General features: G+C 36.8%; 1 protein-coding gene across 1 annotated transcript in view; it reads left to right on the top strand.

Moving 5' to 3' along the window:
* Positions 1 to 15,739, top strand: part of RANBP17 (RAN binding protein 17) — a 148,275-nt gene that overhangs the window by 2,747 nt on the left and 129,789 nt on the right. The window contains exons 2-12 of the mRNA XM_082063400.1: positions 823 to 969; positions 1,893 to 1,983; positions 2,728 to 2,894; positions 6,011 to 6,076; positions 6,415 to 6,519; positions 7,055 to 7,220; positions 8,848 to 8,921; positions 9,378 to 9,497; positions 9,747 to 9,893; positions 11,014 to 11,186; positions 13,554 to 13,747. Of these exons, the coding sequence (XP_081919526.1) occupies positions 823 to 969; positions 1,893 to 1,983; positions 2,728 to 2,894; positions 6,011 to 6,076; positions 6,415 to 6,519; positions 7,055 to 7,220; positions 8,848 to 8,921; positions 9,378 to 9,497; positions 9,747 to 9,893; positions 11,014 to 11,186; positions 13,554 to 13,747 (1,450 nt within the window). The remainder of the gene's footprint in view (positions 1 to 822; positions 970 to 1,892; positions 1,984 to 2,727; positions 2,895 to 6,010; positions 6,077 to 6,414; positions 6,520 to 7,054; positions 7,221 to 8,847; positions 8,922 to 9,377; positions 9,498 to 9,746; positions 9,894 to 11,013; positions 11,187 to 13,553; positions 13,748 to 15,739) is intronic.

Raw genomic sequence — 15,739 nt, 5'->3', positions numbered from 1 at the left:
CTACATTATAAGTAACGCTAGATTGTGATGAACCAAATCTTTTATTTCAAGTACAAACTATCTTTTTGGAAGGGCTGATGAACAGGACTTTGACTTAGACTTTTAAATGAGACTGCTCAAATACTGCATGTTCTCTTTTCCTCGTCTTCGTAGGCCACACTCAAGTAATGAAAACTTATTTACTGGGTAAGTTCTAATTGTGTGGCTGGTTCTTGATGAGAGTACCATAGGCTTTGGGAGCCTGATGGATGCTAAAACTTGTGTTTGTGTAATGATTGCAAAACATGTTCAAAAGGTTCATTTCTCCTGTGAGACAGGGACTGGTAGATATAAATCATATCCCTCATGTAGGAGATATTGCCCCTCTCTCCTCACTTGCTTTACCAAAGAGAACTTTTCCAGCTTTTAAATGGAGAGGAATTTTAGCTCTTCTGTTGCTACCGTAGCTTCTGAATTGCCCCTTCTTTCACTGACACATGCATCAACAAATGCAGACAATGCTAGTTTCCTTCAGGTGTTGCAATTTGTTGAGGAATTACAGCTTTTAAATTAAATTTGCCAGAAATTTTCCAAGTAGCATAGCTCAAACTGTTCTTGTCTCTTCAGAAGAGCGATGGACTTGATGGCAGCTTGATTTGCGGAGTTACTTTTGGTTTCTTGTCACAGAAAGCCTCGTGGTTTTTGGTAATTTCAATTTGAATCGAATGGAAAACTTAGCTTAAGTAATGGTTCATGTTACTGGCGTAGTATGTTGACTTATAAACACTTAAAGAAATCTCATGTGGTCTTCATGGAAGTTTCAGTTGTGTTCTTTCCTGACAGAGCCTGGCAGATCTAGAGGTACTATGTAAGCACCTGTATGAAGGAACGGATCTAGCACAGCGAATGCAAGCTGAGAAGGTTGTCTTGGAGCTTATTGATAGTCCAGAATGTCTTAATCAATGCCAGCTTCTATTAGAACAAGGAACAGTAAGTAACCAAAAGATGTGTTATCCAAAATTGTAATTGTGCTGGTAGAAGCTCATGTAGGTTTCTCAGTCCTGGGCCATTACCATGTCAGTACAATAAAGGCAAAATACCTTTCCCTTTTTTGTACATATTTTGCTTCATAAGTGATTCCAGGATTTTTTTCCTGTGGAGGTGGTCTTTGTAGAAGTACTAATACGTTGCATTAGAGATGTGGGGGACAAAAAGGGAAAGCATCTGGGGTTGTGTCATCTGTAGAGCAGTGTTGGGATACAGTGTGGTATAACCTGGTGTTTGAGCATCACCGTGTTCTTGTTTTTAGCTACTAGCTACAATGAAAAAAAAAAGGTATTAATAAAGTCCTTAAACTGCTTATCTGTTATCTAATAGTTCAAACCATTCTCTCATCATCACTCAGATTCATTTTTGGTGTTTAATTTCATGGTTAACTCTAGATAAAGTGATAGGGGAGTTGATTTTGATTTCATAGTCCAAGCTAAGTCCAGTATAGTTCTTGGTACATTTTTCAAATCATTCAAAAACAGAGAGAAATAAAAAGAGGAAACACATTTGAATGTATATTTAATCCAGGGCTGGACCCTCACTAATCATCACATGGTTCTAAATTATGAAGTAATTTAAAAAGAGGTTTCAAAACTAAAGAACTCCACTGCATAGTGAATGGTTTCAATCAAAAGGGATGATATTTTTAGGTCTCCACTGTTTCATTATTGTAATATATTTTGATTTATAATGAAACAAAGATATTGCTAAAATACATATTTTATAAATTTTTGGTACACTTAACAAACATAACCAACACCTGATAACCTATCTGATTTATTGATTATTTATCAGGTTTTGACTTACTGTCCCTGCCTTTAACTAGCCTGTTTTTGAATAATGTCTATTCATGTCTTTTGCAGACATCCTATGCTCAGCTTCTAGCAGCAACGTGCCTGTCTAAGCTTGTAAGCAGGGCATCGCCGTTACCTATTGAGCAAAGGATTGACATTCGTAAGTAATGTTTGTGGTTAAAGTTTCCTTATATCAGTTTGATCTAAAGCTTCCTGTTAGCACAGTAATCATTCAGTGGATAGTCTGTGTCTTTCTCTAGTTCTCTCCGTTTACCAAGCCTGCTATGTAGTCGTTGCGAGAGAGTGAACATAAAGGTGATTGTGAGCTCTTTAACCATTTCGCTGCAATTAGCTCACAAATAACATCCTAGTTTCAAAATTAAGATAAATAAATCCAGAATCATAGAATGGTTTGAGTTGGAAGGGGCCTTAAAGATCATCTGGTCCTGACCCTCCTGCCATGGGCAGAGTCACCTCCCACTAGACCGGGTTTCTCCAAAGGGATGTTCTAGAATGAATTGAGAACATTCAGCAGGGACTCTTGTCTGAAAAAAATCTTTGTGTATCATGGGTTGACTGAGAGCTGCTGTAACACAGTGAAACAATCAGTGCCCAGTATATGGGACTGTAATGAAAAATCACTCTGTTTTAGCTGCCAGTGTTCTCTGAATTCACAAACTGCTGTCAGATGTGTCCTAGAACGATGATCATGTATGTCACGTGCTTTGCTACTACAGGTTTACCTGTATTTAATGATTTAATGCAACTTACAGTTATTGTACTAACTGTAAGAATATAGTTGTTTGGGTTTTTTTAAATCATGCCTTTGGTTTCTATTAGAACCATGTAATTAATTTTCTTTGCATAAGACTTTTGTTGCTGATTTTAAAATGGTTCTTTACAGGAAATTACATTCTGAACTATGTAGCATCTCAACCCAAACTGCCTCCTTTTGTCATCCAAGCTCTCGCTCAAGTCATTGCTAAAATTACAAAATTAGGATGGTTTGAGGTACTAAAAGATCAGCTCATCTTCAGAAACATTATTACTGATGTAAAAAAGTTTTTGCAGGTAGGAAACAATAATTCACTTCTGCCTTTATTTTTGTTTGGACCTCTTCATTTTTCATGATTGGCATGTTATGTCACTTACTTGTTATACACTTGAGTGGGCAAAGTGTGAAGAGCATTGCTTAAAACAGAAGATTGCCCTACAGTGAAGAACCAGGGTGGGTTTGGTACTTGCGGGAGTTTGTGGGTTTTGATGTCTCACAGTATTCATAGTGCTGTCTTGGTTTATTTGTTGGTTTTCTTTTTCCAGAGCACTCTTTGATAGTGTGGTTGTAAAACATCAGCCCCTGTTGTCAAGCCATTCTGTTAAATGCTCTAATTTTTTTTCAAGTGATGTGGAGATACGTTTCTGATAGCGTTAGCTGGTTACCTGGTTAGAAACGCTGGTGCTGCACCATCTGAAGAATAAGACTGTCAAACATTTTAAAGCCTGAGTCCGATTGCGATTTTATAATAATGAGCACTGAAATTGTGTTGAACTGTTCAGTTCTAGAACTAGTTCAAATGGACTTTTGCAAGTACCTGTCATAGAGAGTGGATCAAAAAGATACCTTTATAGACGATTTGCTGGAGTGTTCACTCTGATGATCTTATATTGTTGCTTTTCTGTATAAGCAGTGGGACTTCACCTGCACTTCAGTGTTCAGCAGAAATCACTAGAAACCCCTGTATGAAGTTATTGAGGAAAGCTTGTGTAAAGATAGAACTGTTGGTACACAAAATTGCAAGACGCTGTAAATATTTGTTATGTGGTTGTGGTCCTTGTTTGCCCCATTCCTTTTTTCACTTTATGAGAAACCCACGATTCATATTTGTGTGCATGGATACTTAGATACGTGCATATACGTATGAAAAGAGGAGTAAAAACACCAAACCAAACCATTCTGTCTCTCCTAGGGTTATGGTGTACAATATAGGGAGGTAGATAATAAATTTAATGGGGTTTTATAACTTTACCTGTTTTAGCATACGTATTTAAATCTAACATATCACAAAAATGATGCATTCTCGGTAGGGATATGGGGAAATTTGGGAGGAATGATCACTCATCTTCCCTCTCCAGTAATTGGGTGAGGCAGGAATGTTCTTGGTTTACATTTCATTCCACATTAGTTCCTGTTCCCCCATGGCATTGGTCACTGTTACAAAGAAGATGCGTTGCAGGACAGAGAGGTGATCTTGGTATGTAGTATTTGAAAATTGGAAATAATTTCTCCTAATGACAGAGTGCAGTTATTCACTGTGGATTGTTCACTCTGCAAATTTACATGTCCAGTCTAAAGTACTGCCAGACGCAGTGGCTAAAGATACAGGCTATACAGCATCTTCTGGGAAGGAATTTTGGAGAAAGTGGTTTGATGTCATAGGTTAGTAGCCAGACTTGGTTATTTTATATGTATAACATGTATAAAATGGTTCTTAAAAACTTTTCTGGGAGATGGCTAATCTGCTTAAAAAGTTTATACAGATTAATCTTTCTGAGTGTCTATGGGAATGTAAAGCCTAGTACTTATTTTGAGAAAAAATAATCAGAAAATTTAAGCTCTTTGGAGATTTATCGTACTTGCAAAGTGATCTATTATATGTGTGTGTGTTGGTGCTCCTGGCAACTCAACAAGTTAACAGTTTGTTTCTTGCCAATGAGTTTCTTATTTGTTATTCAGTTTTACTTTGTTTATAATACTGTTCAAGTTAATGTACATTTTGAGTTACATTGGGAATGTCTAATAAAAGATAAGTTGCAATATTCTGTTTATTAAAAACAAACTCAAGTATACTTCTCCACCATTTTGCAGTTATTTTTATGAACGTAATGTAATTGGATTTTGCATTTATTATTAAAATGGTTGCAGTGTGACTCTTCAGCGTGTAGCTCATTAAAAATAGAGATTTAAATATGAAATTTAGCTTCTTAAGAGATTTCTTTAGTTAAATTAAGAATTCCCGTAGAAAAGAAAATTAAGCCATAGATCTACTAGTGAATTGAATTGTAGATAAAAATTACAAAAATAATCCTGAAACAACACTAAGAGATGTTAATAATTAGCATATGATATTTCCAAATACATATGCGTTAGTGTTGCAGATTGAAGTTCATCCAGTGTGAATCTGAGTGTGATTTAATACAGAAAGAGGCATTAGTAGTTGAATTTACCACACAGCTTTTCACACCTGTGAACAGGGGTGGTTGGGTTTTCTGTGCTTGCAGGTTTGTGTCATCTAATGAACATTCAAACCAACTGTTTTAAGAATTTGAAATGTAAAAGAAAGGTACTTTCAAATTACAGTATAAAATATTTAATCTTACCAAATGCAGAGAGGGCAACAATATAGGTTTTGCCTGAGACTTCTTTGAAATTTTCATTTTTGATTTGCTTTGGTGCAAGTGATAACACAGACTAGGTGTCAGTGCAAAGCCAGGCCCCTTGGTAGTTAGCCAGATTCTTCATTAATTGAACTTCGGGTAATCCTCAGAGTTGGGCAAAATGAGTGTGGTTGTGACAAATACCTGGAAAATTCTGACAAGGATGACATGGCTTTTTGGATGCCAGGGAAGCTGAGGCTGCAAACTGCAGCTGTGAAAGTAGATACAGAGATCTTCCCCCTGACTCAATGGCAAGGCCTAATTTGAGTTGATTTTAATCGGTTTTAACAAAGCACATTTAATTTTTCTATAAATGCTTTATGGTAGCTCAGTGAAGACAGATAAATTTTATTAATTAAATGCAAAATTATGCATTGTATCTCAATTTTGAAACATTCCAAGGAACTTAAATAGTGATGATCAGATTGCACCCTCAGGTGCAGATACTTGACACCTACTGCCTTGCTTTTTAGACACAACTTCTCACAGCTGGAAAATATCATTCAATTCAAACCAATATATTGTATACCACTGTGGTGGAAGAGAATTAGGGTTTTTTTCCAGAGCTAATTAGGGAGTTGGAAGGTTTAATTCTATTAACGTTGATAGAATTTGGCATGAAAGGCTTCTAAACAGCTTAGAATAGCTCAGCCTAAACATTCTTCTTGATTCTAGAAATGTTGGAAGATAGTAAATACAAGCTGTGATGTTTGAGCAATCCTGTCTTTTGTTTGTTTGTTTGTTTTCTGTAGGGCACTGTGGACCATTATATAATAGGAGTAATGATTCTCTCAGAACTGACTCAGGAAATGAATCTAGTAAGCGTGTTTGCTTTTTTTACCTTCTGCAAGGGACGTCTGTATGTATTGCTGATAAAGCAGTGTGTTGAATGTTTGTGCCCTTCATAGAAATGATTGGAGAAGCATTTCTGAGACGTGAAGGGATTAACACACCTTCCTTCCTCTGCCAAAATATATAGAGACAAGAAATTCTTTGTGCAAGGACTTTACCTGTACCAGGTACATACCCTATCTGATACAGACCATAATTTTCATTTCTAGTGTCAAATAATTAATCTGCCAGATTAATTAATCTGCCATCATATAGTTTTAGAAAAGAAGGGAGCGGTTTTTTATTATGTCCTAACTTTTCTTAGGTTGATTATTCAAGGTCTTCAGCAAAACATCGGAAAATAGCTACCTCATTCTGTGCCGCCGCTCTAAAGGACATAATGATGCTTGCGTGCTCTCTTCTGAAGGAGGTGAGGCTCTTTATAACTGAACCTAAAGTGTTAACATCCTAATTGTCCCAATTGGAGTCCTTAATGTTTTCTGACTTGATGAATTCTGCACCTAAACAGATTACATGACACCCAGTCAAACTTAAGTGATCAAAAAACATTCGAAGACAAAAATTCCAGTTTTCTTCCCTCCATGCCTCTCTTGCTTTCAGTGTTTTTTCTGTGCCACCTCTCTCTCTTTATATCTTGCTTGAAGCATGAATTATCCAAATTTGAGCTTGTCTTTTGGGATATTTTTTTCTTAATTTAATTGTATCTGAGTTTTGCTGGGCCCACCATCTCAGTATTTGCTAAAAGAATAATGATAATAATAATTATTTCCCCCTTGCCTTTAAGGAAAGACTGCACCTTCTGCTGTTGAAGGATTTATTTTTGGCTTAGTCTGTGTTCTCTTGCTCTGAACTTCGCAGTTTTACATGCAAACATTTTCCTTTTTGAAATTGTTTTTAAAGTGTGTTCTGTGCAGGTGGCCTGACAAGATTTCTTTTCTCCTTAGCTCTTGGCAAAACCTTTAATCCTTCATGACCAACGGCAACAAAGTCTAGCAGTGCAACTTCTGAAGCTTGTACTTAACTGTCTTAGTTTTGATTTCATTGGAAATTCAGCTGATGAATCTGCAGATGACCTGTGCACTGTGCAGATCCCAACAAACTGGAGAGCAAGTAAGAAAGGATTGTAACTGGTAATAGTCTGAAGTCTATACCCAGTGGATTGTGTAACTTCTTTAATGAAAATACTTGCAAAAATAAAATAATTTTCAACATAGAGTAGAGCATTTTGCTGGTGAGTTATTGGTGAACATTTGCTATTTCTGTCACACTTTTGCTGTTGTTCTTTATACAGACAGAAAGAATAAATGTAGTCGGTAACATAAATATTAACAATAAATCAAATTATTCTAATTAGACAAAGAATATTATTCTCATCCCTGGCATATGAACACCTTAAAGAGGTACAGCATTTGTAGCATGTCTTGTTTGTTTTCTTCCTGATGAGAAATCTGTGTGAATTTTTATTTTTAGTGTGCTTGTTTGCTCTGTGTGCTTGTTAATGAAGACAGCAGAAGGGTTGTGTCTTGGTTCTTAGGCTCTGGAGGTTTGACTTTGTGGGCTTATACAGTGCAGATGGCGGTCTAGTATAAATATGTCCAAGCCAGCTTTAACGAAATTACCTTGGGTAACGGAGGCGGTTTAGCCCTAGCAGCGTGGAGCTCCTTGTAGGCTAATTTATCCTGCTTCTTGGCAGAGTAGACGAGCCTGATTGGAAGTCTGTTAGGTCTAGTTAAAACTGCTACACTGTTTCCCATACCCGAGATGGGAGGTTTAAGTCTGGCTTACCTGCATAGCCTGACACTCTGTAGTGTTTGATATTTCTCCTTATTTCGATGATACTGTTCTTCATCAGTTTCCATGCCCAACTGCATTCCTTCACCATTAATCTAATTGCAGTGTGAGGGATGAAGGGCACTAGTAACGGCAAGCAGGGGAATCCTGACAAAAGGCTGAATTTGGGCAAGTGCAGTAATTTCCCAAGACCCTCTAGGAAGGAGAAGGGGACAGGTTTTCCCAAGATTTTAGTTGAGTTGATGGAAGGATGTCCCTTTAGTCATTAAACACAAAGAGTGCCTGAGGAAATGAACCTTTGTTAGGTGATGCTTTTTTTTTTCCATAGGTCTTCATATAAAACAATGCTTATAAATGGAACAACTTTGAAATATTACTTAATTTGTGAGATTACTTATTTATGAATTATGGGTGAACTTTTTCTACCCTGCTGTTACCCCTTCACAAAGTATGGTAATGTTATAGTCATTAGATGTGATTCCACAGTGAATTGGTTACTCAGTGTTTAACAAATTTCTTCCTGTTTATCAGTCTGTAGACTTCAGGATAGGAACTTGTATTTGTTTAAATACAGAATAAACTAATCCTTAGTATCTGGAACATGTCTTAGCGTACTAATATAGTATAGTAAGCTGAAGAAATCAGTTTACCTACATCTGTTACAGAACAGCGTTCTGCAAGCAACTGACAAAGTATTGAATCATCTGCAGTTTAAGGGATGTATTCTTCATGAGCTATAGGATAGATTTAATGTGATAAAAAGAGAACTGTGCTTTGTTTAATATTGTACAAGGAAGTAATTAATGCATCTATTTACTGTTGAGTCTCAACTACAGTGCTATCTCATTCTTATTGTTTTTGTTAAAAATAAGGTGATTCTATTAAAATAAAGATAATGAATTATTGGTTGTAGAGAGTGATAAAACCAATTTATTTTTTTCCGTAGTCTTCCTGGAGCCAGAGACCTTGGACCTGTTTTTTGATTTGTACCATTCCCTTCCACCAGTGCTGTCTCAGTTGGTAAGTGACATGTAATGATTTACACTCAACTAATTAGGGAAAACGGTCTTTTTACATCTAAACTTTGTCCAAAAGACCCTGTTTTTTCTGTGCATTAGCATGTTATGAGTCCCCTGGCTCAGTGCCCAGTCACGATGTCTTGTCTTTGAACTTCAGCCCCAGTTTTCATTTCTGAGTCTGAAAACATTCAAATCCTTCCTCCCCCAATTCAGCACTACTCAACCACATAGCAAACATCCACCTAATTATTTTGAATTAGTCAGCTGTTGTAAAAGGGAACTTTAAAACTAAGCTATATTTGTGTTCAATGATCAAATAGACATTGCTGCAAAAATGATCTTCAGACACAGAATGTACTACACACAGCAGTAGGTTGGATTGCTCCAAACGTTAAGAGATGATTATTCTGAAAGTTTTAATTTTTTAAGTCTTACAGTATTTTTTTTTATTCTTCAGGCACTTTCTTGTTTAGTTCAGTTTGCTTCTACAAGGCGATCTTTATTCAGCAATCCAGAACGTGCCAAATATCTTGGTAATCTAACCAAAGGAGTGAAACAAATACTTGAAAATCCACAGGTATCTTTTTATTTCTCATTTTATTTATTTGAAATGCTAACACAGCTGTGATTTGATTTTTTTCCAGTTACAGTCTTCATTAATTTACTGGATCTATTAAAACCACTTTCAGCCAGACATTGATTTTTGTATTCAAAACAAAGCAAAACGCCTATGCAAATAAAATTGTTGTCCGATTAGCAATAACACTCATAAAATTTCTGTCAGATTAAGCTGTTAACTTTTTAAAATTTTCTTCTTCAAATTTAGGGTTTATCCAATCCAGGTAATTACCATGAATTCTGTCGGTTTTTGGCTCGGCTAAAGACAAACTATCAACTAGGAGAGCTAGTAATGGTGAAAGATTACCCAGAAGTCATCCAACTTATAGCAAATTTTACTATTACTAGCCTACAGGTAAGAATATATACAGAAGTGTTCTCTTCTATTCAACTCTTGAATGACAGAGAGGACTGATCCTGGTTCTCTGTGTTGGTGCTTTTTGAGGAGGGAGTGAGGCTTGTCTATACCTACAAATATATTTTGTCGGGGCTGTAACTCAGATTTCTAAATTGTCTAGAACTGGTTCCCACTCTTCTTATGAAGTTTATTAATGGGAGCAGATTTAAAGAAGAAAATGACAACTGAAGTAGAGGATAGATGGATGTAAGTCCTCCAGCCTTAGTGTTCACTGTCTCAAAAAATCCAACAAACTAAATTCTTTATCCAACCCTAAAATACTTACACCAGTGCTCCCATGTAAACTTTGAAGTGCCTATGCTGACTAGGTTCTTGAGTTCTGCTTTTGTGCATGTATATGTACAAATACATGCAGTTGCCCGTATAGTAATCTGCTGGAGCACAGAGTTTCCATCTGAGCTGGATGCAGTAGCTGTGTGGAATAATAGCTAAATTTTTGAGGGACCCACATCTGTATAAGAAGGATACACATCACAGGATCAGGATTCTCACAGCGTTAAAAATGTTACAGATTGATTTTTGAAGCACACCAAGGTAAAGGCATGCACACTGTTTTAGTAATGCAGAAGTTGTCATTTTAGAATTTCCTGCAGAGTCTTTCTCCGGTCTTCAGAATAGCAGCTGAAGATAGTGACACTTAGGAGATTTTGACATTTGAATTTCTGAGTTGCCAATGGCAGCTCCATGGCTTAGAAAAGAAAGCAGAGGTGCATTTCTGTTCTTTACATTTCCTGTTAGGTGGCTCTAGACAGTTTCCCACTCAGCAGTTAGGATTTTTGAAGGGCCCTTTATAGCACTTTAATCTCACCATGCCCTGTCTGAGAACCTAGGCCTAGCTCTGAGTTTTGAATCATGGATTTCACCTGATGGAGGTAAGCATGCATGCAAGTAATTCTGGATCTGGTCTATAATGTGTGTCATAGTGTGTCTCTGTTCCAACTGGCTCCTTCAGTAGTTACGTGAATAAAGAAGACTTTTTAAGATAAAAGTGTCATATTTCACAACTAAAATGTCACACTGGGCTGCTTTAACAGAAGTATGTTTTGTTTTCTTATAGCACTGGGAGTTTGCTCCAAATAGTGTTCATTATTTGCTAACTCTGTGGCAAAGACTGGTGGCGTCTGTACCCTTTGTGAAAACGGCAGAACCCCACCTCTTAGATACGTATGCACCTGAGATAACAAAAGCTTATATTACTTCTAGACTGGAATGTGTTCCTGTAGTTATAAGGTAAACTTGGAATTACAACTTTAAAATTCTAATATGGAATGTTTGATTTTCTGATTTGTTGGCATTATTATCTTTTGGCTATGTTTAAAATCTAAGTACACTGGCTCTAATTAACATGGTGATTTCTTTAGAGTATCTTAATTGGCTGATATAGTTTTACTCCTTTTGCTTATTGAATCCAGGCCAAAATCAAATGTAAATTCTAATTGTTTTCCTTCTTGTGTACCTTCATGTTTTGAAAAAAAAAAACCTATTCCCCCCCTCACCTTTTTTAAGACTATCTAAATGAAGTATGCTGTTCAGCTGTGAGATGTTTTCTTGATGAGTCCCTTTGTATGGCCATGGTGGGGGAAAGCAGAATGAACCCCATGCACAAGAAGGGGTGAGATCAACTGGAGCAAGCTAGAGAGTGGCAAGATTGAAACTGGCCGATTTAAAATTTCTTACTTCAAATCTTCTTTTTAATAGTTTAACTAAATGACCTTGTAGTCCGCACTATAATAGAGCAAATAAGAAAGAAGTGTTTAGATTGCTGAAAGGATTAATTTTCTCCAAGGGCTTTTATGAATTCCTGCCAGAATATGGGACTGCAGAACAAGGCATATCTGCTTTTCCTTTTCAGTTTTACATTACTGCAATGATGTTGTTTGTTCAGTTTGTGTGAGGAAGTGCATTCAACTTTACCACCGCTATGCTTTTGTCTCAGCCAAAATGTCATGTCTGCAAATTACATAACCTGTCATCCTGCTGCTTAGTGACTAAGCTGTAGGTGGTGTTATTTATGTTATCACCACAGGTATGTTAAAGACTGAGTTCCTAGTGGTTCAAAATCGTGAGCTTCTCTATCATTGTCTCAGGAAAAATAATTAATAGTATCTAGGGGAGCTTCCAATGTTCCGGTGCTAGGACATACAAGGACCAGTCAGCTCTCCTGACAGCCTTGGTAATACTTTTGGCATGTGTCCATTCCTAGCTTTAAATGATTTGTATACCACTGTGGTATTGTCTTTATTCTCTTAACTGTTGAAGATCCTCAGTTGTGGCATTTCTGTAGACAGCAACATCAAATGCAGACTTTAATATCAAACGTCCAGGCCATTCTTGAGAAACATGGGATGTCTGGGAGCTGGTTTCATAAGACGTCTTCCGTTTGGTCCCAGGAGATTAATTGATGCCTTTGCAAACAAATTCTGTTTTCTGGAATGACCGTTTTTCTTACAAACCAGTATAGTGGATAACACCACCTTCCATTCAGGATCCATGGCCCTTCAGACAGAGAAAGAAGTATCATAGAATCAAATCAGTTGGAAGAGACCCTCAGGATCATCAACTCCAACCACAACCTCACTCTAGCACTAAACCATGTCCCTAAGAACCTCGTCTAGACACCTTTTAAACCCCTCCAGGGATGGCGACTCCACCACTGCCCTGGGCAGCCTGTTCTAAGGCCTGACAAGTAGCTTGGACCAATGTAGGAAAGTAACTTTTGGGGGGTTTGAATAGCTATTCTCCTCCTTCAGTAAAGGTGAGTGAGGAACTAATGGTTCTTCTACAAAGTATCTACAGAAGGATGCTTTTCTATAACTAGAAGAAGAACTTTTATTTCAAATATTTGTAAATACCCGAGAAGAGGTCTCTTTCAGCCCATCTTGAGCATGAGGATTTCCAGCTGCTGTATATCTAAGTTTGGATGTTAGCGCTGTTACCTTTGTTAGCTTTTCGAATGTTATCTTTACCCATAGATTGTTTGTTGCCTGTGCAACAAAAGGGTAACCTTCTGATGAATTAACCTTTCCTATGGTGATTTGTGTAATGAGTATAGTTACACTTCATAGCAAGAACTATCTGTCTCTTTGTTCCATAAGGTCACAGCTTGTTTACAGTGGAAGAAAATAAAGATTTGTAAAGCAGTTGCATGGAATTTTACTGCAGCTTGCCTGTTGGCTTTGGTATCATGGTCTTGCGCTTAATCTGATGAATATAAAAAACTCTTTTCAACTAAGTATTCCATTCTTTCGTCCCTCTGAGAAAGATGCTGCTTGTTAATATTCTATTCAGGCACAGTGGGCCTTAGTTCTTCAGGATTTACCTTTCTGTGTCCATACAACCAGCCTCATCTCCTCTCCTTGCTTTTTAAAATAGGTATTATGAGGAAAGCACAAATAGAATACTCTTCTGTTTTTGTGTGGATGCATAAGGGTATGGATGTAAATAAAACAAGATCTTATGTGTGTCTGTTGTATTCACCAGCTGCTAGGGTTGTTATAGTTCAGCAGTTCAGTGACAGTGATTCAAGAGCTGGATGGGAAAACAGCATCAGCTTTTAAGCAATACTGGCTAAATGGTTACTTTTAATGTCTATTCCAGAGATGGCTTAGAAGATCCACTGGATGATACAGCTACAGTTTTCCAGCAGCTGGAGCAACTGTGCACAGTTAGCAGGTGTGAATACGAAAAGACCTGTACACTTCTTGTACAGTTGTTTGACCAAAATGCACAAAATTATCAAAAACTATTGCACTCTTCTAGTAGGAATCCAATAGAAATCACAGTTCAGGAAGGTTAGTATTTAATTTAGTTTTTAGCCTGTGTATTATGTGCCAATAACCATATACTTGCATATGAAAAAGAGAGGTGATCTTATGGCAGATATACCTACACCTTTTCTCAAACTAGAAGTTAATGATCCCAGTCACCTTACACCACATTGTCACTAGTTGTCTTTTATTAAATAGGATGTATTGGCAGTTGATGTGTTTGTTTTAACATCTTGTTTCATCTTTAGAATATAGACATGAGAGCTCTAAAAACTCTTAATTTCTGAAAAATCAACATTTTAATACCTGAGTTGCCCTCGAGGGAATCAGCTGCAACTTGATGAACATTTTTTGAAAATGAAGATGTTAACTTTCATTCTTTTTGCATTTATCTGTCTCTCAAAAAATAATCTAACACTAAAAACCTTAATTTATTTTGTATAGCTCTGTTAACATGAATTACCTAATTTTCAAGAAACTCAAGTTAGTTATCGTAGTGTAAGTTGTAAAAATAATATGTACCTTTTTTTTTTCCATATACCTATTTCAGTCCTTTCTGTGTCTCACTTAAATTGTCTTTATAACTACTGGCTCTTTCCTAATATAGTTATACTATGGCTGTTGCATCTTTACATGGATAAATGGTGTTGTTTTGAAAAGGTGAGACAGGTTACTGCATAATACAACTGTTTTTTGCATGCTATTAAATACTTGTGATTTATTTTGCTGTTCTTTTGATGATAGCAGTTTGAATATCCTGATTTTTCTTCTATGTAGGAGGCATTTTTTCACTAATTTATAGAAGACCTCCTACTTTTTTATTAATTCCAGTTTCTTCCATGCACCTATCAACTTTTGTTTGGGAGAACTTTCATTGATGACCTGATTTCATTGACCAGCTGCAGTCTGAATTTATGCGGCATTCTCCAGTCATGGGGGGGTTGAAGGGAAACAATCGGTGTCGGTGCTCTGGGGGTCGCTGTTATGCATTAGAAAACATTCGATGCAGTTTAAATATTGTGTTTCTCTTCTGCAAACTAAACATTTGTGCTCATATTGAACAATAACTGTGCTATCCCCTAGATATACATAGTTAAATTTAGATATTTAATGGCTTTTAATGTTACAAAATAAGTTAATGTAATATTAAGATCTCTTTTTATTATACTGTCTTGCTCTCTGTATCAATAGTCATGCGGTCCTGGTTTACTAAAACAATAATCCCCAAGAAATGGGTCATTAACAGTAGTTAATGATTACTTGTGATCTATGGTAATGACTGATTTCTTTGGGATTATTGCTGTTGTAAACCATAATTACAGATTATTACAGCAATAATTATTTTCTAAAAGAAAAGATGTTGTCTGCCTCAGTAATTGCAAAAGCAAATGCACTGAAAGTTTTAAATAGCAAAGGTATAAAAGAGGGAAAGAAGTCATACCTATCAGTTGATATTGTGCTAAGAGAAGAGGGCTATAATTAGAAAAATATGCACTTAAAAATTAGCTACTACAATTTGTAAAAAGGAAGACATGGTTTTATTTTGAAAAATATTATTGGCCAAAGCGGTGGCTCTGCTCTTTGAGCCAGCTGGTGCCACTTCACAGTTGGTTTTGATACCATCTTCAAATGGCCGTTCTATAGTAGCTGGTTATGCTAAATTCATTTGAGCGATGCCTGTTCTGTTGGATGCTTCAGCTCCTCGGTGTTTTGCTAATGGTAGTGCATTCTCTTCATGTCCTAAATTAACAGCGGTTTGTGCTGCGATGTGCCATGTGTCCGATGGGGTTTTGTGTGGCAGTGTCCTGTTTGTGAAGAAGCACAGGTCCTGAAATAGGGAAATCTGGTGGCTGTTGGGCAGCTGATACCAGATTATTAGGAACGGAACAGTAACAATCTGAGAAGACGTTTGGAGGTCTTCCTCATATATCTTGTCTCAAAGTTAACACTTGTTCCTGTGACAAAGTGTTTTATGTTGCAGATCTCAGAATGTATTACATCTTCATGTGTGTGTTT

The sequence above is a fragment of the Streptopelia decaocto genome, assembly GCF_964273445.1.
Source record: "Streptopelia decaocto genome assembly, chromosome: 12".
Classification (NCBI taxonomy): Eukaryota; Metazoa; Chordata; class Aves; order Columbiformes; family Columbidae; genus Streptopelia; species Streptopelia decaocto.
This window is presented reverse-complemented; position numbering and strand designations above follow the sequence as displayed.